The 27601-nt window shown below is 32.4% G+C and overlaps 1 protein-coding gene across 1 annotated transcript in view; it reads right to left on the minus strand.

The window, feature by feature from the left end:
• Positions 1–7946: 7946 nt before the first annotated feature.
• LOC145279701 (U-scoloptoxin(05)-Sm1a-like) overlaps positions 7947–27601 on the minus strand; it is a 391630-nt gene continuing 371975 nt past the window's right edge. The window contains exon 3 of the mRNA XM_080130981.1: positions 7947–11889. Within this exon, the coding sequence (XP_079987107.1) occupies positions 11657–11889 (233 nt within the window). The 3' untranslated portion in view covers positions 7947–11656. The remainder of the gene's footprint in view (positions 11890–27601) is intronic.

Raw genomic sequence — 27601 nt, forward strand, 5'->3', positions numbered from 1 at the left:
GTTTATTAGCCAGCTATGGACAAAGATATTACCGACATGGTGAACAGATGCAAAGGCTGTGCTTTGGCGGTAATAGCACCACCGATAACATATAAACCTTGGCCTAAGGCTGAACAACCATGGTCGAGGATCCACATCGATAATACGGGACCTGTGGAGGATTTTTACTACCTGATAGTAGTTTACTCTTACGCTAAATGGCCAGAGGTATTAAGAAAAAAAACCGACCACGGCAACAACGACACATTTTTTATTGGAATTGTTTTCTCGGTTTGGGGTTGTAGACTGCTTGGTTAGCGACAACGCTACACAGTTCACCTCGACAGAGTTCAGAGAATTCTGCGAGACGTATGAAGTCAAGCATATTACGACACCACAGTACCACGCCAGAAGCAACGACCAGGCCGAACGCTTCGTCGATACGCTTACAAGGTCATTAAAAAAAGGCGGCCGGTACACCGACAGAAAAGACCCTTCAGCAATTTCTGCAGGTTTAGAGAATCACGAGAAATCCGAAGAAACCAGATGCGGGATCCCCATCAGAAATCATGTTTGGACGGAAAATAAAATCCGTATTTAATAAACTGCTACGCAAATACACAGTACACAACAGAACCTCTACAATGCCAATGAAACAGTTTATACAGCGGAGAAAACGTGTATTTTAGACCTTTTAGAAATAACGTTTCTTTTTGGGAACAGGGCACGATCTTACGAAGAATCGACTATGTTACATGCATCATTCAGGGCCCAAAGTTTCAACATAAGAGGCACCTGAACCAAATCAGTGAACGCTTCTATAAGGATCAAGAACAATCACCGCAAGCCGGCAGTGAGGCGATTGAAACTATGCATGACTGTCTTGACATAGACACACCAAAAGGGATGTCAGAACCGAGACGCTCCGGCAAAAAGAGAAAGCGCACATACCCCTTGATGGTCTGCCCCAAAAGGAAGAAATACTGATTTTCACAACCCCGGAAATCAGTTCGGGAGGGGGGTGTTGTGAAAGAATCACCCTCCAAATGGACTGTTCTATCCATTATATAAACCATAGACCTTTTAATCCCAGATGTGGATTAAACACCAGAGCGACTCTCGCCTGCTCAGTGACGTTTACTACTCTTTTCAGTTGTAACATTTTTACGTTGTTGCTCCAGTAATACAATGTTAAAACTCTATTCCGTTGTTCTGTTTTCTTTGTGACTTATTGCAAGCCATAACAATATATATATATATATATATATATATATATATATATATATATATATATATATACCACTTTTTTGGAAAATGTTATAGTTTCAAATCTCAGCGACTATTAGACAGATTTTTGCAAATTAAGGCTCGTTGGAAAGGTAACGACCTGTATTCCGTAGTGCATTATGTAAGAGATTTGACTTGAAGGTTTCACTTTAAATGGATAATCCATTATCCAAACCATAGCTTTGGGAAATGTTAATCTTTAAGAAATAATAAACTAATTGATAGAGTTTTACAAACGGAGAGATTTTGAACAGCTTTTAGTCCAAATCATGTAATAGTAAGCGTAAACATTCCCTTTCATGTCGAACATAAAGTGTACGCCTATTATTTTCCTTACATTTTTAATTTTTTTGGTAAAATATACTCCATTTCACATTCATAAAATGTTTCCATCATAGTCATTTGTTTTTCTACTTTAACATATGAATTACAAAATATCTGATATTTCTCCTAAAACATCTGGCCTTGATTGAAATGAGCTTAACACCTGCTAATATGATTTCAAATGATCTGAAATAACAGAAAAGGGGGGGTCGTGATTCCAAACTTCCATTATATTTTAAATTTCTTTTTTTATATTCATATCAGATACATATCAATGATAAATATATCTCATGTGTTATATCTCCCCTTTTCAGAAAAAGGGTACGATTTTGAATATCTCTAGTATCAAATAATCCTTATACACTGTGTAATTCACTTTATGTATAAAAACCAAAGAAAAGTTATTGGAAATTTGGTAGAATTATGAATATCTTATACACTGTGAAATTTACTCTTTGAACAGAGGAGATATAACATATGAGAAATACTTATCATTGATAAGTATCAAATATAAATATATAAACAAGAGAATTATATAATGAAATTAAAAATATCATAGAAGTTTTAAATCCAGCCCCCCCCGCTTGGTGTTATTTCAGATCATTTGAAATTATATTAGCAAGCTTTAGTCCCCTCTCTCTCAAGACCAGCCGTTTTGGGTATATATATATATATATATATATATATATATATATATATATATATATATCCCGAAAATTAGGGGCCGTTTCAGATACCTACATATATATATATATATATATATATATATATATATATATATATATATATATATATGCATTGGCTGAAGAGAGCTTGATATACGTATCTAAAATTAGGTCCCTAAGTATCGGGTTTGAAACCGAGGGTACCAATTACTTATATCCTCTAAACTTTCTGTAAAAAACCACACACACACACACACACACACACACGCATATATATATATATATATATATATATATATATGATTACTTTATTTTATCACATAAATTAATATACGAATATATAATTTATGCGTGAGTTTTCAGTATATACTTTTACAGTGCTCAATATATATATATATATATATATATATATATATATATATATATATATATATATTTTTGTCAGACTTATGCCTGACGAATTCTCACGAGAAATAAACGCGGAATATTCTATATAGCGTAATTGCCATATACATTTTAATAACTTACTATATATATACATTTATGTATATGTGTGGGTATATATGTATGTATGTATGCATGTATGTATGTTGGCATGTATGTATGTATGTATATGCATAATGTTTAGTAAGGCATCCTATTTTCATTTTAAACAAACATTTTTGAATAGCATGAAATGATTTGCTTTGATTAGTGTTTTTATCATCTTATCGATCTTTCAGACAACTTATCGCGTGTTACTGTTGAATTGCTGTATGCAGGTTTTGTATGTGTTTGTTTAATGTTTTCTATTTTGGGCCAGTACTATCGATTGAATAACTCAATCGTCATCAAATAGAGAACTAGCCTTGCTTATGTCTACAAGGTATGAACTCCGCAGATTTTCTATAGTTTTTAAAATGCACAGATCGGCCATGGTTTTATATCTGAGACATGATAAGGTATTAGGACACACGACTGCTTTTATCTTTAATTTGTAATATGCTAAAGGACGAATGAAGATGTTTTATTCTGTTGTCGAGTGAGGGTATTTCTTAATTGATTAGCTCATTCACAATATTATATATCAATAAAACACTTCTTCGCTTAAACATTTCAATTATTGAAAAATATAAATATTGTAAATTTTAAGAAACGATGCGCTTGATGCCTAATCTCGTCCCAAATATGAGATGTCACTGTCCATACGTTGAAATCAATATTCAGTCAATCGCGGAAATATAATAAACATTAATCGGTAATGTTGTCATCTTTCGATTTTACGAATGCTTCAAGAGTTAACAGGATGAGATTTATTTTTTTAATGGCTTGAATTTCATTATTTTTTTACATGGAGGTCACCATTTATCAAGGCCCGGAGGCCACTCGGGGATAAAGGTTATTGCGTGTACAGTAATCAATGAGATAGTGTTTTAGTATTCGTTAGTATTGGAGATTTGATAAAGTGTCATTACTTAAGAGCATACATGTCAACGAATGATTTAAGTGTGTGTTTAGGGAGATCATTGATGTAGATCAGGAATTTGTTTATGTTGTAATTGAAGACATCTAAGTTGAAGTGAGGTGGGAAACAGGCAAGGGGTAGAGAGTTCAACAGGCGTGCAGTTCTAAGAAAGAAGCTTTGTTCATGGAATCTACGTTTTGATTTAGGCACAGATAAAGAGTGGGGAAAATTATTGACAGTGGTTTCAGCTAGACGGGTGTTTATCGTGAAAGATTGGCGAGGGGGACCAGAGATTGGACCACAGACGAGCTCTTGCCATGGAAATAATGATAAAACAAGACAGGCTCGCAATGTTTCTTTTTCTTTGTGGGAGAGAGGTTCCAGGAAAGAGAAAAGGGCACCCCCACTAAGCTACGAAGTCTATTTTGTACTCTGTCAAGGCAGGATAGGCTGTTTTTAGCAGCTCCTGCCCAGATGTGGCAACAGTATTCCATCCTTAGACGTACTTGGCTTTTATGTAGATAAAGAATTGCATCAGAAGTGAGATATCTTCTGGAGCGGTAGAAGGATCCTACAATTTTTCCAGCGACTTTGGCAATAGACTTGATGTACGTGTTCCATTTCAGATCAGGAGTAAAGGTCAAACCCAAAAGCTTATCAAAACATGGGGCTTCTCCTAGACTAGAGCCATCCATTTCAAATGATGCCACATGGGGGATCAGAGCGTTGATGATGTAAAGATAGGAGCTTGGTTTTAGATGCATTAAAAGCAACGAGCCACCTCTTCCCCCACTGTACCACACGCTCAAGATCAGAGGAGAGAGAATCAAAGAGAACTTTGTCATTTACGACCTTTGATGTGTTGCCATAGATGGTCGTGTCATCAGCATAAATGTCAACGAATGATTTAAGTGTGTGTTTAGGGAGATCATTGATGTAGACCAGGAAGTGAGTTGGGCACAAGATGGACCCTGAGGGACTCCAGCATTAATACTGTGGGCCTCTAATTTTTGCCCACCAACTACTACTCTTATGATTTAATGATTGAGAAAACATTTCAAGTAATACCGTAGCTGGAAATCATGTGAATAGGCCTTTATGACATACCTTAACGAAGGCCTTTGGTATGTGAAGAGCAATTGCCCTGGAAAGGAACCCTTTGTCGAGAGATAACCGTTAGCACATCTGATGTAGATCTAGCGGAACGGAAACCATATTGCGTGTCACTAAGAAGTGTATTTCTGCTGAGGTGGTTGACTACTTCCCTATTTAACATGGATCCCAACAACTTACTCATGACACACAAGAGAGACTTACTGGTCTGTACTGAGAGGGGGATGAATTATCACCTGAATTATCCAATACAGGGCATACTGATGAGGTTTTCCAGGGTGTTGGAAAGCACTTCTCCTTAAGGCAATGCTTAAACAGTTTTGTAAGTATGGATCAAGTTCTGGTTGAAACTTTTCTAACACTATAATTGGAATGCCGTCAAGACCAGTTGCTTTACTGGAATCAAGGTTCTTGATTTGATTGGCGACCTCACGCACAGATATTTGTATGTTGCCTAGTGTGTTGTGTGTTATAGGAGGAAATACGGGGAGTTGATAGCCTTTGTCGCATAGGGTAGAATTAGCCGCAAAGTTCTTGGCAAATAGTTTGGCCTTGTCTGATGCTGACGAGATGACCAACAATGTTTAATAATTTTACCTCATCAACCAAAATCATGTCGAACAACCAAAGTAGTAGATAAAATTCCATCCCTTTACTGGAGCGGTCACCAAACGCTCACAAACTTTATAATAACTGTTTCTTTTGGCTGCTTGATTATCGAATGACTTCATGTGTTTTAGACTTTATCAGCTTGTAAAACGTTAAGATGAGCAAGGATCTTGCTACGGAAATGTCAATTTATGATGACGTCTATAAATTTGCCACCTATTTAATTCCTTCATACATTTTAGTGCAAATGTAGGGTACAGAAAAAAGAATTATATGAATAGCAACCTTAACATTTACTATTCTACTTTGAATAAAATAAAGATAAAACGCACAAATTAAAGAGAATAAGTAAATTACATACAAATTAATATATATATATATATATATATATATATATATATGCGAGGATATAATGCACGATATCTTATAACGATTAAATACACTCATCAAAAATAAATTTGTTGTCAGTGTCTTTTTTCATTTGTTTACGACGAATCTGGTGCGCTGCATGCAAAACTCCTATTAGATTTTCCAATCGGGTCACATTTTTGTGCTATAGCCACATTTTCCTTCTACATATTTGTTCGCATGTGTGAACATGTGTGAAGCATTTTGGAATACGTTTCAGAGGGTAAAATCTTATGTTACAGACTTATTTTGATTGGAAATGATTATAATAATGACAAGAAGTATTTAAGTCTTATGGTTCTGGGAGCTTATGTTTAAAAGAGATCAGTTTAAAGTCATAAAACATCGAAATCTTTCAAATATTGGCACGGCACTGTGCTCGGCATTACAGGAAGAATGATCGGCCAGTGCAGAGGAGTTGGTGTCTTGAAAAGAAAGAAACGCCATCAACGACTCTCTAGTGGACAAAGACAGAATACTCTTCTCGTGGCTGCACATCAAGCTCGGCTTAATTAAGTAGTTTACTGGGGCGATGAATAAGGATGGCGACTGCTTCACTTACTTGTAATAGTCTTTTTTAAGATTGGGGAAGATGAAAGCTGATAGGTTTACAATCCTCAGATCAGGCAGTTCATCAGGTATATAGAGTTCGAAAACTCAATAAACGAAGTGGAACTGAAAGTGTGAAAGGCATTTGTTTTAGAACTTTCTTGGCAACAATAAGACCAGAAATTACGCGGAATTTTCAGAAACTAAGGCTATAAAAGGCGATCAAGAAGAACTATCAATTTGCGCATATGGATCTGTTTCTTCAGAACCTCAACCCAATCCATGACGAGCAGAGGGGATATTCCATTATGACCTGAAAGACATCGAGACCAGGTATCGGTTGAGTTTAGACGCTCAAGATAGCTGACTACTTTGGGATTTGTAGAGATACTGCCGTGTCGCAGAGCATTCCAAGTGGTAAATGAAATAGAAAGTCTAGCCTTATTTATAAGAACAGAGGCTTTCCTGACACTGGGAGTTCCAGGAGTTTTAAAACAAAAACAGAAGTTTAAGCATAGTGAAGCAACATGCAATTTACGCGTATTTACTTTCATCAATGCCCACTAATTAGTACACAGTAAGCTATTTTTCTAGTAGGTAATCGATATGTTGATGATTTTTTTTTCATTTAAATATTAAGGATGAAATTAGTTTATAATGCCATTAAAATGAAATCGATTTTGTTACATGATCTGTTTTTATTTTTCAAATAAACTTAGAATAAGAATTTGACCTGATGGGGGAGAAGAATGCCGTGTACTGATTCAGCAGTGCAAAAATACTATAAACCAGTTGTAAAAATCTAGACAACATTCATAACGTATAATGATGTTGCCCAGTGATATCTTTTAAAGAGACACTATATAAACAATTAAGCATACGAAGTATATAAAATTAACGAGTCATTGGTCGGTTTTTGTCGGCTCAATAAACGTTTTCAGAAGATATCTAAGGTTGGAGATTAAATGGGGAAAATTCCAAAACAGATAAAATGCGCAGAAACCTATTTCTGCATGTTTATTAAATTGCGAAGCGCGTGCAAATATAATTTGTTTTAAAGAAACAGAGAAAAGTGTAAATCAACATATAATAGGGATTGAATATATTCTGTATTTCACATACATATATATATATATATATATATATATGTATATATATATATATATATATATATATATATATATATATATATAGGTGTGTGTGTGGGTGGATGTGTGTGTATCAGTAGCAAACATTCCGAAGCAAAACATATACTTATTTTTTATTCATACTTATTTTTATGTCTTACACCTGTTTTGTTGAATAATGAAAAAACACGAAACAACTCATCAGAGACATTTATATGTTTGTCGATTAAAACACACGTTTTAACAAATAAATATATATTTGGCTTGGGAATGTTTATATATGCTCTGAAAGTGCGAATGCGTTTTGATAGAACGTAATTAATTGTGTTAATTGGAAAAAAAATATTACAATAAAATCAATATATTACGACGTGTTATTAAAATATCTTTTATATTTTTATAAACCAATGCGAGTTTGTATAAATAAAATTAAAAAACGAAGACATTTCACATGTATCTTTTATTTAAAAAAAACATCCAGAAAATTTTGACCGGTTAAAGCAAGTTTAAAGATAAGCGAATAAACCCCCAAATTATCGAATGAATAGTTAGCGAATGTCATGTTTAATTATACATTTAAGAAAATGTAAAATAAAAAATATTTTTTCTTTTTTGTTCAGGTAAATTAACGTAAGGAAATACATCATACTGAATAATATATAAAGGCCACTGGATTCTGATAGTTTTAAAGCAGTACAAAATATTTTCGCACTAATGTTTTATATAATTTATTTAGTATTACATCATATTGATGTTATCCTTTATACTATAACTTGGAGTTGTCTTTGGTCGCTGTATTCATATTATTTCATTTTATTTATTCATGCAATGATTAAGAACATCAATCTCAAAACAAGCAAGAAGCTAATATAATGTCCATTTAAGGAAAATATTTAAAAAACTGTTTTGTACACATAATTAAGGATCCCAGAGAGAAAATTACCCTAGAAGTTTCGATGGTGAAATTAGTCAGATTGTACTTATATATTATGACATACACTTCTGACACGTATTTTCGTATTATTCAACGAGTACTGTTTTATTCAGCTTTAGCTACGCGCTTAATATATAAAGTTATCGTATTTATAAGATTACGAACTTCAGCATAATCTTGGTCCACTTGAGTTTATTCGAAACAAAGTTTTATCACTTTCACTTAACATCAAATGCGGTAGAATTTGTTTATGATAATATGGAATATACAAGAATATCTGGTAACTAGTTTGATTTTGTATGTTTTAGTTCATAAATGAAAATTTTCAAAAGAATAGTATGTAAAAACAGGCCACGCCGACCATTAGGACTGCTGGTAACAGGTCATGATGAACGTAAGGAAGGTAATATTTATTGTCTGTCCTCTCTAATAAATTTGAAGAATTATTAAGTTAGCAGTATGCATTTTAAGTTTGTCCTAATTTGACGTTAATTATATGCTTATAATATTGCTTTGTCATAATGGAAATTATAATGCTATTTCTCTATGGCGATACATAAATGATAAAAGCCTTTATATCAGAAATACCTGAAATGTCAATTAGTGTAAATTTATATTTTACTGCTCTTTTTACAACTCCAAGTGCTGATTATCAGCGAATAATGTAGACTATTTCAACATATATAAATCATGTCTTTTCCTCGTTTTGTTTATATAGTTGGGTTTTCACACATCTTTATACAAGCTATACTTTTTATTTATTCTTTTATTCAAGACAGCTTTAAGACAGCTAGTCTTTAATAGTGATATTTGTGATTTGAAAGGAATAGTTCAACGCAGTCAAGGTAGTCAGAAAGTTTCATTATTAAAAACGTATTCACCTCTAATAGCATATAATGTAAATAGATGTTTTTTTTACTGATGTTATTATTAGGTGCAGCGGAGAACTTTAAGCATTCTCTTTGTCCTTTAACTGTTATGTCATCGCTGAACTAAAACTTATGTTGTATTTACCTCACAGTTGCCGACTAATTCGGTGTCTGACTTTCACTTTTACCCAACACATCGACTTACGTTTACCTAAATTCTTTTTAAATGACACACAATATAACACAAAGGGACAATGAAAAACATTTGAAACTATTTGATATATCCGCATAACATTGCACGTTTGACAGATGCCAAAGTTCGATTTAAGCACTGTTTATTAAGTCCAAGTTAATAGCATTGTCAGAAATGATGCTCAGAATTAATGGAAACATTATGTTGGACTTATTTTAAAATAACTTATTTATGATACAAGAATTATTACGTAAATAAGCGCATGTTACGTCAACAGTAGTCGTATAAACAAATCATGGTAGCATTCAATCTTACATACTGCAATAAATGTGTGATCATATTTTATTGGCGGAAATTTTAGCTTAACATGTAATAACAATTTTCCATTATTTAAAATATGTAATAACTTAGGAGAACCACATAATTGGTTAGTAGTGCAACCACAGTTTGAGTAGATTGTCGTAATCTATAAGTAAAAATAGTATCTATAAATGTCATGCTTGTGCAAAAGTATACACTGGTCTGCAATTTAAAAAAAAAGTATTGTAATTCATGCCATGCTTAATGAAACATATCACGATGAGTCCTTCACAATTCTATTTTTCAGATTATTAAAACTTCATTCAGTTTTTTCTGGCATATTCTCTCTCATGTCTACTAAAAATCGAACTTCTAAAGTCAAAAGAAAAAGTCATAATACAAAACCGAGCATATTATTACTTATCAAGATGTCCTACTATTTTCTAGGGAAATCATGCAGCAAGTTGCATATTCTCCTGGTCTAGCTCTTTTGGATTATCACTTATTGCTAAGATGACAAACCATTATAATAGCCTTAGGTTAACATCACGGAAGGGGATTGAACTTATGTCATATGAATATGTCTCATCAAAGCCTAAACAATTTTACAAGTGTATCATTTATAACACCTTGACCACGTGATAGGTGGTTATTGCTTGTAATATAGTTTTTCAATAATACATTTTTTTTCAGGATAAAATTTGAAATCTGAAAAACTATTGCATCGACCTAATAATTCTTAAATATTCAGTTTTTGAGAAAAAGCGACGTATAATCAAATTGAAACATTTAGTTAAAGAAAGTAATTTGTAGTACACCGCCTTCTGTCAGATAATATTTTGGTTTCATCAGCGTTTAAGGAAAATTACACATTGCAGATACATTATGAATCAGCAAATTTATAGAATCGGCCGAAACCTTGTGGGAATAAGGCCCGAAATAAAAACCATAGCTAAAATAATGTGAGTAATGAAAATCAACACTCTCCATCATACAAGTTAAGAAACATAATGTCATACATATAACTTATACTTTATATATAATAGCATTTTATTTATTCAGAGTCGTGTAACTAAATATTTTCCTCATCAAAAATTGCCATGTTTATCAGACCTAACAGATACCACTTTCCATCGATAATTTAGTTCTGATAAATATTTGAAATTACACTTACGTAAGTAGCATCTAACTCAGAAAGTGTACCCTTATTCAAAACTGTGAAAATTATCAGTTCCATAATACGATTATGTTTCTGTGTTATTCATTACGTATGCATATATATATATATATATATATATATATATATATCGTTTCCTGTTTTTATAAAAAGCACTCCAAGTTTTTTTTTTTATATGCATGAAGTATACAAGTGTTTTCTTTTTATCAATTGATTATCACTTTTAAAAAGGTTTATTAAAGCAGGACGTCTTTTAAATTTGGGGTGATTTATAGATCTTATCATTCAGTGTTTTCTTTATGTATTTAATCGGATATTTCTCTTCATTTGTTAATTAATTTACGTACCGATCTGCGTATTTATACAAGTTGCTAAGGCGTTTTCCTCACATTATATGTCGTTACATTTATAGTGAACCCATCATTTAGTAAGTCTACATTCATTCAACATTTAAATATCATAGTCTTCATCTTTAGATTGCGCCCCCCTCATTAATATAACGCCAAGTTTCTGATGCGCGCCTGGTCTTGTTCTGGCATTCTTTTATTTTCATCATTTTATTTTTATTTATTGTAACGTATATATTTATATATTTGTAATCATTTAATTTTATTGTGATTACATTTTGTTTATTGTATTGTCAATTTTGCGATTCATATTTTTTTCAACTAGGCATATTTATCCCCGAGAAAATAACATGAAAACGAGTCCAGCTGTTAATAGGATCACGAAGAATGGGAGTTGAACTTGATTTGCTGTTCCCCTTGGTTTGAGCTTATCACTGTTGCATCCGTTCGTGTCACAGGTTCGAAAGCAGACCGTCTTTAACCTGTGGGCTGTATGGTTTTTGACAATGCACTTCTCCTCTAGGTATGATTTGGCACAGTCTCGAGCAAACAGTAACTGGATGCCTGCAATGAAAAGAAAACATAAATTTTACATACAGCAACATAAAATCGAACGAATGAGCCAAATAGTGACATTAAGCGTACAGACTACGAAATGTAGAATCATATTAACATTTTAAATATTGTTGGATATATTTGTGATTATTTTATAAAGTTACATTTAACAAGCGTTACATTTAGCGAAGAAATGGCATCACAAGAAATAAAAATATAGCAAAATTTAATGAATTGTATACGGGTTTTAGATAAAGTTCTCCATTTTTATCTTCATTTACTCGGGCACGTTCAAACATACCTTGGTGTGTGTGCATTATATACGGTTACAAGAGCTCTCAGTAAGGATTATTGTTTAGTCTATTAGTTTATAAGCATCATTCCATAGAGAATGATGAGAGGTTATATATTACACTCCAAAACATCCTCGTTTTCGCATTTTAGTTCAGGGCAATTTAAAGTATAACGTCATTTACAATATGTTTGTGAGTCGCGTAGATAATCGTAATCTGCATCGATTGAAAAGGCGTCAACATTTAAGCTTGGCGAAGTATAGACTCACCCGATATATTGCCATTACTCCCAGAGACAGTATGTTCAGCAATATTACTACCTGCCTGAGTTCTGTGAATGCATGAAATAAAATTCAGGAATATATATTCAGCCTGTTTATTAATAATCTATAATGTTATAATCGATTAATCGTATTTAATAAATAGCTTACACTATTTATCATTTTAATACGGCTTGATCACGTTTGATACACTGGTTCCCTTCAGATCACCGAAGTTAAGCAACGATGAGCCTGGCCAGTATCAGATGGGTGACCACTTGTAACTTCCAAGTGTTGTATATGCTCTCCGTTTATCTCAGTATTGTTTCTAGTCGTCCTGAACTTCTCCTTGCCACTGGACTCAAGCAGTGCCGATTCAGAAGAGGTGTGGTTGGGATTGCGCAACCCTTGTCTCACAATTACATGTGCAGCTGCCCCTACAGGGGATATCCTTTATCTTTCGAGGTTGAATGTGGGCAGTTGTTTACCATTTTGAATAACAGCATCATGAGTTTTATCTGTGGGTTAATTGTTTTGATTTACAAAGTTCATTAAATTGAGCATCACATCGAAATTCTAAATAGTAACAGTAAACTGAAATATACATATGCATTGTCATTATATTAAAAAAAAGCTTACTGATCCTATCTCGAGTATTTCAACTAAATTTTGGATTCAGTATTTAGACAACCAATAACCTAATACCATGTATATTAGAGAATCTGTACCACTGGTGTTTATTATTGATATATATTATCATATGAGCTCGGTTATTTACATGTGTGTCCTATACAGGGTGTAAAGAATAGAGAAAACATAATCGAAAATAATGAAGCATAAACATAAGAGTATTCAGCAAATGCAAATGTAAAATCCAGTCATTAAATTAACAACTTAAAATTATATGTTCAAATAGACATATTCAAAATCATGGATTCTTCTACTTTAAGCAGAACGAGGAGAAATCTCATAGTTTGATTCCAGAATAAGGTTTCATATCGGGCGACGTTAACTATCTGATAAGATACTCTTGTGATTATTCTTACGCCGAGAAAAATAATATTATCTCATTGATTACGTTTAGTAAAATGATATACCAAAGCGTGCGTCTACGAAACATGAGTTCACGTCTAAAAGATGAAATTATGTCGCAGTGTACATACACGAAAATGAGATTATATCGCAGCTTACCTTTAAGGAAATGAGATTATATCACAACTTACGTGTACGAAATATAGTATTATATTACAGCTCACGTCTCTAAAATAAAATTATATCATGGCTCACGTGTAGGAAAATGAGATTACATGGCTGATTACGTCTAGGACAATGCTATTATATCATAGCTTACGTCTAGGAAAATGCGGTTGTATGATAGGTTTCGTTTAGTAAAATGGTATACCACAGCTTATGTCCAGGAAAATGAGATTACACCACAGCTTATCTCTAATAAAATAAGACTATATCGCAGCTTAGGTTTAAGAAAGTGGGATTATATCACGCATTTTCTTATAAAAGTATACAAGCGAACAGATGCATCAAGCATATAACTGTGACGTAATCATTTGGTTATACAGTGAAAAATGTTACATTTCATGTAATAATTGTGGAAACGACCTATTCTGTAATAATATCAGGTGTTTTCAATAAATTCCAGACTTTTTGTACGGACATTTAAAATTCCCATGGCACTTGAAAATGTGGTATATTTATGTTGTACATCTTATGAGATGACTGACCAATTTTTATGATTTCAGGTTCAAATAAACAGCTGCAACAGGAATTAGAATGCACCATACTAACACCTGATTGTAACAGCTGGTGAGTTTCCAAAGTGTAATCTGGACGCGAGGACAATTTAGAAAGAGGGATATGCAATAAAATTTTGTTTTAAACTTGGAAAACACAACGGAAACGTATGTAATGCTGCACACTTCTTTCGGTCTATCTTGCATTAATCGGGCATCGGTTTTTGAGTGTCAGAAGATATTCAATAACATCAGGGAATCTGTGATGAAGCATAAGAGGTAAAGGAGAAAATAATAGAAGTCATAACTCCAGAGTCAATTAGCTAAATAAAGAACTTCATGGATAAGAACGGTTGTGTGTCTATAGAGACAGTAAGTGCAGCAAGGGCCTACTTCACAAGATTTCCAGCTATGGTATAACTGGAAATGTTTTCTCAATCATTAAATCATTTCTCTCCGATAGGCTCATGAGAGTAGTGGTCGAGGGACAAAAATCAAAGGCCTGCAGTATTAATGCTGGAGTCCCTCAATGGTCAATACTGGGCCCAACTCTCTTCCTGATCTACATCAATGATCTCCCTAAACTCATACTTAAATTATTCGTTGACATCTATGCTGATGACACGACCATCTATGGCAACACATCAAAGGCTGTAAATGACAAAGTTCTCTCTGATTCTCTCTCCTCTGATCTGGACCGCGTTGTTCAGTGGGGGAAGACGAAGCTGGTTACCTTTAATGCATCTTAAACTTCACTCCTATCTTTACATCATCAACGCTCTGATCCCCATTTGGCATCAATTGAAATGGATGGCTCTAGTCTAGGAGAAGCCCCATGTTTTGACAAGCTTCTGGGTTTGTTCTTTACTCCTGGTCTGAAATGGAACACGTACATCAAGTATGTTGCCAAGGTCGCTGGAAATATGGTTGGATCCTTCTACCGCTCCAGAAGATATCTCACTACTGATGCAATTCTCTATCTATATAAAAGCCAAGTACGTCCAAGGATGGAATACTGCTGCCATATCTGGACAGGAGCTGCTAAAAACAGCCTATTCTGCCTTGACAGAGTACAAAACAGAGTTCGTGGCTTAGTGGGGGATGCCCTTTTCTCTACCCTGCCACCTCTCTCCCACAGAAGAGACGTTGCGAGCCTACCCTTGTTTTATCGTTATTTCCATGGCAGATACTCGTCTAAACTTCAATCTCTGGTCCCCCCTCGCCAATCCTTCACGAAAAACACCCGTCTAGCTGAATCTACTGTGAAAAATTTCCCCCATTCTTTATCTGTGCCTAAATCAAATCGTAGATTCCATGAGCCAAGCTTCTTTCTTAGAACTGCACGCCTACGGAACTGTTTCGTCTGCCTGCTTCGCACCTGACTACAACTTGGATGTCCAACGTTAACAAATTCCTAATAAACCGCCCTCTTAAGTAAACACTTCATTAAATCTCCACACTAACGTAATGTATTTGCAATAACCCTTATCCCTGAGTCGCTTCCGGGTCTTGATAAGTGGTGACCACCGTTTAAAAAAAAAGTTTAATGTTAGTGTGTGAACTGTAAACACAATTATTCTCTAGGAACTGAAGATGCGGAAGATTTGTGCGAATGATCCCGTTCAAAACTCCATCCTTGTCACAGACTATTTGACTACGATGAACATCAAGACAGTTCCTCACTCTTCCTATAGTCGGTATCTTGCTCCTATGACTTTTGGTTATTCCATAAGTTCAAGGAAATCCTTAGATACTGTTGTTATGAGACAATATAGCAGATAAAACAGGTTGTGGCGAAGGTCATTGGTAGACTCACACAAGAAGACTTTCATGAGGTCTTCCAGAATTTGTTAGACTGATAAAAGTACATTGCAACCGAATTAAAGTACTTCGCATTGGACTAGAGTTTCATGGGTGTACTAGCAATAAAAGTGTCCATACAGAAAAAGTATGCAACTTATTGGAGGCAAGTTGTACGTAGCGCATCGCATTTATTTCTTATCAAAGCAATATATGCTGATTGTATGTTAATAAATTAAAAACTAGCATTTTTTAATTATTAAGATGAGGATAAATAAAGTGTATTTGTTTAATTATTTGAACTACGGTCCTCATCTTGAGTGTTAATCTGATTAGAAACGATTAAAAAATATGTAAATAACATGACCCACATTACACACAAACACAAACACTTTATATATATATATATATATATATATATATATATATATATATATTGATATATATATCAGTGTATGTTTGCGTATATATATATATATATATATATATTGTGATATATATATTGATATATAGATATATATATATATCCGTGTATGTTTGCGTATATATATATATATATATATATATATTTATATATTAAATTTATTTATACAAACATTGATCGCTACACATGTGCATACATGTTTCTGTAATCACCCGTGCCGGGGAGATTACGTCTTCAGGCCATGAATTTCCCTCGAAAACTGAAATTTCAAGACACAAAAACATTTCGTTTACAAAATTAAAGATCTCGTCACCTAAGATGGGTGGTGGGTTATGTGTTATATGCATATATATATATATATATATATATATATGTATATATATATATATATATATATATTTTTACTCTCTCCCTTTATATATTTACAAAATATATGTATACTATGTATATCATAAGTAGTAATCTATCGGATAAATTTAAGGCTCCAAAAATTCATACTAGACTTGTCGGCAAGTACCAATGGCATAACGTGATTCCCTTCCTGGGGTTATAGGTCCAATCCCCAGTGCGTTCGGTTCGATTAATGCAATTGGTGAGGAATCAGAGCATGTTAAATAATTCAAATAATACACTCAAATCTAGCAATGAAGCAATTATATCACTGGCGACTCAACTTGAAACATCAACACTATATATTGCTCAATCTTGCTTATTTTTTTACTTATTTTTTATTAAATGAATTAACTTATCTCTTCATCTTTTTTTGAAGAGACTTTTATTGATGATTACGTTATTTCTTTGACTTGGTCGATTTCTGCTTTAGAAAGAATCGAACGAACAACGATATTATCAGAGAACACATTGGTTTTCTTACTTGTGATTATTATCGTTCAAACGTATCTCACTGATCTTTTCCTGAATTAGAATTGAAGCAGATCGCTCTCTGTTTTACGCATAATGCGATTTCTCAATTTTATTTTATTTTGCATTTTAGCCTCCAGCGGCAATCCATCTCGTAGCGCAGAATAGCTCATATTTAAGGTGGCGTGCAAATACGACTACAATACATAACAGAACTTAGTGTGCTCATTCACATAAATCATTGCACACAGATAGGCAAAATATATAGATATACACTTAATCTTAATAATATGCTGAGATTAATTAATTTGAAATCTTTGGACGATATTAAAATGTATGTTAATGCCGGTACAAAATATTCAGAAATTTCATTATTAATGCGCAGGCTGTTACGTTTTCTGTGTAATTTCCAGAGGATAATATTAAATAAATTTTACGTCCAATAAAATTTGGATGAACCACGTGTGAGTAAAGTTCCAAGAAAAGAAAAAAAAATGACAGATACATGAGAATGTGAAACATTTAATGTTTAATAGTGAAACATTGGATAATGCATAATTTAGCCGAGATCAACTGTTAAATATTTCAATACTGAAACAAAGCTTTAATTATTAAACATGAAAAAAAACTTAGGCATTTGTAGTCAGTTACAAGTAAAGTCAAAATTCTGAATTTCTATTTTCTTTTCGTCATTGCGTAAAACTTTGTAAACAATGAAACATTCGAAGGGGTTTGTCCATCCAAGCATAGAAAAATAGCAAAGTCATTACACCTGGTGTGATCAAAATGAAATAGATTTGCCGCTGCATATTTCTTAAAAGATGCTGAAAGGTACAGATGGCGACTTTCTAAGGATATGTTTGCAGTGCTGATTGGAATAAAGTGATATGTACATTTCGACATCAAAGAAGATTAATATTAAAATGAGGCATAATAAAAATTAAAAACAATCTAGAAAAATGGTTTGTAAAAAAGAACACTGAAAATTAACGAGTTGTTGCACACAATGAAATTGGTTTGCTAAACTTAGCAATTTCAGAACATGGGATGAAGTAAGGTCTGAGAATATTGTAACCTGAAACGTGAAGACAGTGTTCATTGTTACGGATACAATTAGAATTAATTATTAGTAATAAGATTACTATATTTCTACCAAGTTATTGTATACTGCGCTTAATGTAAGAGAGCGCATATGAGCGCGTTGAAAATATTAGAAGCAGCCGAAGAATAGATGAATAGCAGCAGCCGTTTAAGCACGTATGCAAATTAGCAAATTTGCGCGGGTTGCGTCCCAGGCAAAAAAAACAGCACGTGGTCGAAGAGTTAAGCGAATTAAAACCATTCGAGATGGACGTGTGGTCCTTGGGTGGCTGCAAGGGACTTTTAAGTTAGTGCCGAGACGGTGGGATTTTGTTAATTTCATAGTAGACGAAATTATCAGTAAAAAAACAACAATAATCTTGCATTTGGTTGGGGGCGGTAACGGTGATAGATGCCTTTTGTTAAAACAGAAAAAAAATTTCAGTCGGATTAATTTATATGAATCTGTTTGTTTCTTTGGGTGGAGGGGCGAGAGAGGTTTGAAGTGTAACAAATATGGCTAGATTTTAACACCCACGTTACCTTAGTAGAGAATGTTACATCATTATCTGCACATCTGCGTTGCACTCATATATCCATGTTGGAGAGAGCTTCAACTTAATCTAAGGTTTTCAATTTTAGGATAATGTCTACATCTGTCAATATTAAGAAAATGTTTATATCTTCAATATTTGTATTATAACAAATAACATTGTCAATACGACTAATTGAGTCGTTTAAAATCGTTTGCCCAATATTATCTCTACAAAAATGTTTGGCAGTAAACCGGAAGATAAAGTAAAGACTTATTAATGTCAAATAATGTCATAATCAGACTACTGTACACTTGAATACTGCGTTTGTGAAATACGCTTTCGAAAGTAACGCGGATTATTCCAAAAATGAAGCCTTCTATATGTTTTATTTAAAATGTTAAACAGCTACGATGACGGAAGTGTTACCATTAAGACGAGCGACTTTTTGTGCTCAATAATTTATTTTCTACATAGTCACTATATTCTTAATGCACTTTTTCTTTTAATAAACGATGCCTTTGCATGGGTGTCCGAATCGTGTTTTGTCAGACGAGGGTTGTTCCAAAAGTAAAACTTCATATTGATATTTTTCACGATGATGATGATGATGATGATGATGATGATGATGGCCGAATCGTCAGTTGTGTTTATGTCTATTTACTTTCAAATATAACAATTTTGTCATTTCTTTGACAGACACTCGTTAGTGAAAATAGAAAACACGTGCAGCTGGTTATAAAAAATATGTCTTTGTTTATTTCGTTATATACAAGTCTTGAATGACAGATTGATAAATCTGATGGCTACGTGGCGGGGATGGCGTAGGTGGTGCACAGAAGACTGTGTTACCAGCACCCCTCTCGTCGTTGTTGTGTCAACTCTCCTGTCGCTGTCCCCTTTTTTTTTAGTTTGCCTAGATGACGACAACATTCCAATCGCCATTATTGGCTGCCCAGAGAATTTGCCTCCTAAAACTTGACCTCGCTTTGACGTCATTTTCCGGGCCTCTGCATAGACTTGTGACAGACTTTTGTTTGTCGTCACTTGACTACAAGAATATATAGCACGTGACCCTTGGTCACGTATTCTGCTCAAACTTATGGTTTAACCTCCTTCCGAATATCTACTGATGCAACATTATTATTTTAACCCAAAACAGTTAACAAGCTACGAAGACGAAAGTTATAGTATAAAAACGAGCGACCTATCGTGCGCCAAAATTTGTTTTTAACATAGTCTCCAGCATTCCTACTCACATTTTCACAGGTCTTATCTCCTCTATGTGTCTATTTTTATCACTATTTTGTTCATGATGTGATTCCGATTAAGTAACTCTATTCCTTGCACTGTTATGACTTCTTCCGTCTTATCTGACAATAATATTCTCGTCTTTATCACTATTTCTTGGCGTTTGACGTTTTTTCGAATAATTTTAAATCATCCATATACATAAGGTAATTTATATTTGACATTTATCTCAATAAATGTGTACCATGCATTGAATCGCTTGGGTATGGTCGACATATCTATGACAAACAAATGTAGACAGAGAGTCTCTACAGCATATATCTGTGTATGCTTATCTCTGCCAGGCGCTGTCCTCAAGCAGTTAGTTGTAGTTTCGGTTTTATATTGATTTCTTCATGAGGTCTATCCTTTGGCTATTTTCCCATGTTGTAGATTTTCGACTTGTTTGTTATTCTTACCGGAAAAATAGGCAATTGTCCAACGGATTGCAGATCTCTTTACTAAATAGGTTGTTGGTCTGCATCTGCTTTTGATCGGTCAAGCATAGTTGTGTATTTTTCAATTTTAATCGCTTACGCGAAACAATTATATTTTCAGAAGTCCAAATGCTAATAATCTCCCCAATATTTTTACTCATTTCGATCACTAAAGAAAATCGGCTTCCCTTCTCGTAATGCATGTTTACCATTTAGACGTCATCGATAACCTTAGCAGACTCTAGAATTTCGGTGACGATAAAACTATTAAGTTTTAAGTAACATCTGTGCTATAACAATAATTGTCTAGATTCCACTCTCTTGTTGAATTTATCTCCCTTGACTAGCTATCTTGCGTTGTAATAATCGATGTTGGTAAAAGCATTTTTCTTTTGTTTTGTTTTTGTATGCATTGTGTAATGTTGTTAAAGTGAGTAGTATAGGGTGCCCAAAAAGTCACTGAAGGGGCTTGAACTTAAATACGTTCCTTTTTTGATGATATCTTTCTGTAATCTTAACACAATCAAAGACATTAGATTTGTCTTCTTTTTTTTTTTTTTTTTGCAAAATTAAAACAAGCTGTCTTTATGAAAAATAATGTCTTTTAAATGTTGCCCACTTTTAGCTTTGCATATTTTTGCTCTTTCCAAAACATAATTCATGACAGATTGCAGAATCTCTGGATTGCGATTTAACTCCCTTATTTCGTTCCTTCCGTTTCCTCCAATTCTTGCACGATTGTGGTTTGAACGTTTCGAGGTCTGTCAGATGGCGGAACGAAATAAGGAAGTTAAATCGCAATCCAGATATTTTTTTAATTTGTCATAAATAATGTTTTGGAAAAATCACAAATATCAGAAGCCGAAAATGGCCAACATTTTACAGAAATTATTTTTTTCATGAATAAAGATTTTTTTTTTAATTGTGTATATTTCTATACATTTCTTAATGGTTTATTCAAATTGTGTTAAAATTTAAGAAAGATATCAATATTGGTTCAATTTCCGTCTGTGTCATTTGATTGTATTTTAAAAATGCTACCATTTTAATACCTTTCAGCTGACATATTTTAGCAACATATTCCATTATATTACTTTTCCGCTAAATTTTTCATTTCGTCTTCTTCTCATAATAACAATAATACTTTAAGTACGTATATGAGAGGGAGCAGGAAGAGGAGGCAAATGAGGAGTGGGCATAAAAATAGCAGCAGTAGTAGTAGTAGTATTCCTTTTATATTCTATACGTTCTTTTAGTTCCACATTATATTATATAGTCTATGTTTTCTCTTCTAAATCTCGATTTAATTCGTGTCATAAAAATGAATTTGTCTCTATTCTGTCACGTATTTTCGGCAATAGTTTATCATTTTTTTGTTATAAAGTTGCTTCCCATTCGTTGCCTATTCCATTTTAATTTGAGTTATAAATATTAGGTTAGATTTCTGTTAGTTTCGATTTTCGAAGTTTCATGTAATCTTATATATATATATATATATATATATATATATATATATATATATATATATATATATATATATATCACTCTTTTTGTTTATAAACTCCAGGACTGATTTTTTTTATCACATACAAATGCACTTTACGTGTATGCAAGTATTGTCAGATAGGTTTTGATTGGAATGACTCCAATAAATAGCGAGATAAATTTATCTATGTTTGCTTGTTTTAAGACAAATGTATAATTACGTACGATTACAGATATAAACGGCCATATAGTTATAAAAAATGTTAACTTTGAATTTTTAACGACTTTTATCGTTTCTGAAACAGAACAAGGTCATACATTTCGTTACATCAGAAATATATGTTCAAATATTTGTACTGGTGTTTTGTTTCCTTAATATCATTCAATAGGCCTGCAATAAAGACGAGATGTTGATGAATACATAATTTGGTTTATTTTCTCTCTCTCTTTCTCTCTCTCTCTCTCTGTATATATATATATATATATATATATATATATATATATATATATATATATATATATATATATATATATATATATACTCCGCATCTATATCACAACTCTTCAGTCGGCTGGACTAGCAACTACCTTAAACCAAGATTGAAACTTTACTACTTAGGCGACATTAAGTATTTCTAACCGTTACGCTATTTAGGTTGTAAGATGGGTATAGAAAATTACAATGATTAGACATTGTCTGAACGCCTAAACCGTATTTGTTTACACAAAGAGTATGGTTTTATGCGCGTGCTTCAAGTAGTTACTTTGCTCTCAAATATATATGTGTATATATATATATATATATATATATATATGTATACATATATATGTATATATATACATATATATATATACATATATATATATATATATATATATATATATATATATATATATATATATATCACTTTGTTGCATTCTGTCAAATTTATCTGTTAGTTCTAAATTTTCCCAGCCTTTTTATTGGATTTGTAGCAGCTTTTTGCTACAAAAACTATTGCTTTTCTATTAACGGTGTTTATATTTCACATTCCCTTCAAGGCTGCGTTATACGAGTTTATTCGTTCTAATTTTGATGCTCCAGAGGATTTAATTTTTTTTAGTGTCAATTACTATCCCCAGGTTGTGCTTGTATCGTTAAGCTACTTATGGTAACATTTATTATACAACTTGCAGACATAACAATACATTATCGATAAACATTCTGTTTTCTCTTATTTCTGAAATAGTCCAATACCGATGTGGTTTTTCTCCTTTTTTTTGGTGGGGGAGGTCTGATTTCACTTTAATTATGTGCGTCGTTTTTAAATTGCATTTGTTTTCCCATCATCTGGGATATTAAAAATGTATAATACTCACCAAATATACTTACGTGAATTCGCGACAATTTCCGACACACTTTAACCGTTTGTTCGTACTTTCGATTTTTTTTTTGTGTTCACTAGCCTTCTTTAAAAAATATTCTAGAAATTATTTTAACGTAATTATATGCATAATATTTCTGTTCTCGTAGTGTCTGAAAATAGCTTTAAACTCCGAATTCTATTTTAACACGTCTTAATGAATTGCAAATTTGATTTACAAATTCCAGTGTTGAATACAAATTCAATGTTTGAATACAACCACAATATTAGATTTCTGCCCACAATAATAGTCGCCATACGCATATCCATGTGCACAATATGTTCGACCATCGGAGTATACGTGACAAAAACTAATATTTCATTTATTATTTTGAAAAGTTTAATTACGGAGATACTGGTTTCCTAACAAGGGTGCAAAAATATACTAGCATGCAAATGATGAGGTAATGATGAATGCAAACGATAAATGATGCAAATGATGAATAATAATGAATGCAAATCATAAGGTAATAAATGGATGTCGGACTCGTGACAACCGAACTATAACTACACTCTCCACAAAATGGAGAAACACTGCTATGGATAGTGATATTTTTACAAATATATTACACTACTTCCTCTTTAAAAAGCAAAGCTGATGCTTATGAGAATTCTGTTCTAGTTAGCCAATGTATAGTAAACTACCTACTCGATCCAAATGGGTATAACAGGATGGTTTAATAACAAAATAACACATATTAATCGACTCAATCCAAGGGACGGGTAAAAATTCCTAGGATCCTAGTTCATTATAACAGAACACATCTTTCACCATGCCACGCATATACAATTATGAGGAAGTAATGAACTACACGATCATCACAAAAAGAAAATGTAATGTTTGGGAGGAGTATCTAATGAAAATGAACAAATAATGCAATATAATTCCTTTTAGATAAAGTAAGTCATGGGGGTATAATATTCTAAAGGTACAACAATCGCTCAGGTAAAACAATTAAGCCACATTTTTATTAATAATTAAAAAAGAATCAATTCCTTCGTGAGCTCTATAAAAATTAAGGAATTTGCAAGAATTTAAATTTTCAAATAAAAGTTCATTAACACGTATTTATAAATAATAAGAATAGTTTATGTATAAACGTATTAAAAGTTGGAAGGCGATTTTAGAACGACTTAAACTGCCAACCTTATGTAGCATATTTTTTTTTATTTAAGATTAATCCTGAAAATAACATTCGAAATATTTTGTGTTTTCGGTAAATTCCATTGTGTAGAAAATATAGACTTTTCAAAGCTATTTAATTTTGCTCATTCCCCAAATGTGAGCCTTCAACATTTTCAATTTTTCATTTTTTTACCCCAACCAGCCTTATTGCAACTGACGCGTAAGATATGCTGTGAAGAGTGCTATTGGCTATGACAAACGTCTGTTTAGTAAAGTTTTTTCATAGCTTGTCTTGGTAGTATTAAATACTACCATCGACTCCCGACTCTTTTGCTTTCTTGTCGTTTTCTATATAGTAAACAATTAGCTTACTTAAGTTTTTAAACAATAATTTTAATACAAACTTTTCAAATTTGCAGTACAAAGCATCGGGCTATTACTGATCTGATGCCATCCCCTACCTAAATAAGAGGTTAATTCAACCTTAAATTATACTCTTGTCACAGCTGAGTAATTACTATTCAAAGTATTGCTTTCATGCATTTACAGACAATCCAATTGATAACGTAATCTAGTGGGGTAGGTTTTCCATACTCCCGAGAGAAGGTTTTCGTATTTTCTACTGCAAAAAAAGTATTCGACACAGTTTTAATTTCTCATTTCGGTATGTCCGCCACTCATAAGGATTTTACACTTCACCACAATTACAAAAATGTTTTATTCATTTCTTAATTTCATTAGCATCCGGTGGAATTATAATGAATGAGTTCTCTTCCCAAGAAGAGCCGTTTTTTATTTACCACTAAAGTACTTTAATTTATGTTACACTGTGGCTTTCAAATTAAATGTAAAAAGAAAGGTGTTTAGCATTTTCAAGCTTAGAATATATATTAAATTTTTTTCAGTTTAAAATTAGAAAATATTAATTTCAATATTGTCACTTCCTATTGCATTATATATTATATTTCTATAAGCATTTATACTTAAAATGTTTAAGTTTATATTTTTCATTGTTTCTTTTAATTCTTTTCATATTATGTTATTTTTTATTCTGTTGTAAACCTATTTTTACCTTTCATACTACGATAATGCAACGGTAGCTTTTTATATTTTTATCTTTCTAAAAATTTAAATGTAATCTTTTTATAGGTGTCTTATTATTCCATTTTTGTTTGATTTTTTTCTAAGATCAATAATATGCCTCGCATTTCCAATAAAATAAGTTTAAGTGATTTTCTCATATTTGAAAAATCCATCTCATTTTATAATATGAGTTTATTTTTTATTACCATTTCCTTTAATTGTAGAGTTCTTTCAAACCCTGTTTCGATTATAAAATGAATATAGTTGAATGCCGCTTTGTTTATAGGATTCTATATTTTTATTACATTCACTAAACTTCTTCATAATTTTCTATATGACCTGTATGTCAAGGCGTTTTACAAAAATGTACTATTCCTTCAAAAACTATAAAAAGGAAGACTTATATCAAATCTGAAAGGGTTGCTAAAAGAGTACTTAGATTATTCTACCCAGTCGCAAAGTAGTTTACTTCTGATGCAATGAACATATCTGGTCAATATTGAAAAGCGGTGTATATGAGGGAGGAAAGCAATTTACTTCAAAGGATGCTCTGTGGAGGAAAGTAGTTGATGTCACAAGAAGAATAACTCCTTATCAGATCAAACAATTTTCTTTTCCGGTAGACAAAAGGTTGTTTAAAGTTATTTCAAAACAATTGTAAATATGGAGATAAATAGTTCATTTATTTGAGCCTCAGCACCTAGGATGTTTATTATTCCTTAAGAAAAGATATAATAAAAAGTAAATTTTTCATGCTTAGACATTGTATTTGTGTCCTAAAACAACATTTTAAGAGGTCTGCTATAAAGCAAGGGACAGTGGAAATTTCTTAATAAAAAATAAAATGTCATAACCTTGGGAATATCGCATGAATTTGAATACAAGTTTTGGAAATAACTAACCTTAAAGCAGTCATTTGATTATACCATTTTTTTTGTGGCATATACTTAGTGAAATATTGATATTTTACCAATCTGCCATGTAGCGATTGACGAAGTTATATATATATATATATATATATATATGTATATATATGTATATATATATATATATATATATATATATAACTTCGTCAATCGCTACATGGCAGATTGGTAAAATATCAATATATATATATATATATATATATATATATATATATATATATATATATATATATAGATCGGAGAAAAGAGTTCTTTTGGAACCTACACGTCCTTTGGCATTCGCATTGGGGGCAAACGATAGCACTTTGTAAATTTATACCCCAAATAAACTTTTCTAATTCATATATATATATATATATATATATATATATATATATATGTATATATATTAATATGTATATATATATGTATATAAATGTATATATGTGTGTAAATATATATATATATATATATATAAGCTAAACAGTAGTAAATTTAAGTTACAATTCTTTATGTGTTTTTATTCCCTTGTAATCTATTTATTGATTGCTTCTGGTCCTCGTGTAGTATATATGTTCAATTGTGTTTACTTCCGTCTGTGTAAGCCAATTGGTTTCGGATTTAATTGTTCAAATAAGAGAAAGTGAGTTTAAGTATGGTAAATACTGACGAAATTATAACCGTACTAAACTCTATATATCTTTATTCAATTCTTCCTCTTTTCCTATTTACAGTTTAGCGCTTTTTTTGTTATGTAGATTTTCTATCATTACTAAAGTTGTGACAACAGCATATTATTTTCATTGTTTTGACTTTCGAGTAAATATCCGTTTATATCTTATATGTTTTTTATATAGACTGATGTGGTTCTAGGTTGATTGACTGTGTCTTACTGTGTCGGATATTCTGTTGTTACAGCTCTAATAATTACCTGTTATGATCTTTTTTCTATTTTCTAATTTTCTATGATTTTCGGATGTTAAAAAACACATA

Source organism: Euprymna scolopes, chromosome 7 (genome assembly GCF_053919585.1).
Source record: "Euprymna scolopes isolate OS-2025 chromosome 7, ASM5391958v1, whole genome shotgun sequence".
In the NCBI taxonomy this organism is placed as follows: Eukaryota; Metazoa; Mollusca; class Cephalopoda; order Sepiida; family Sepiolidae; genus Euprymna; species Euprymna scolopes.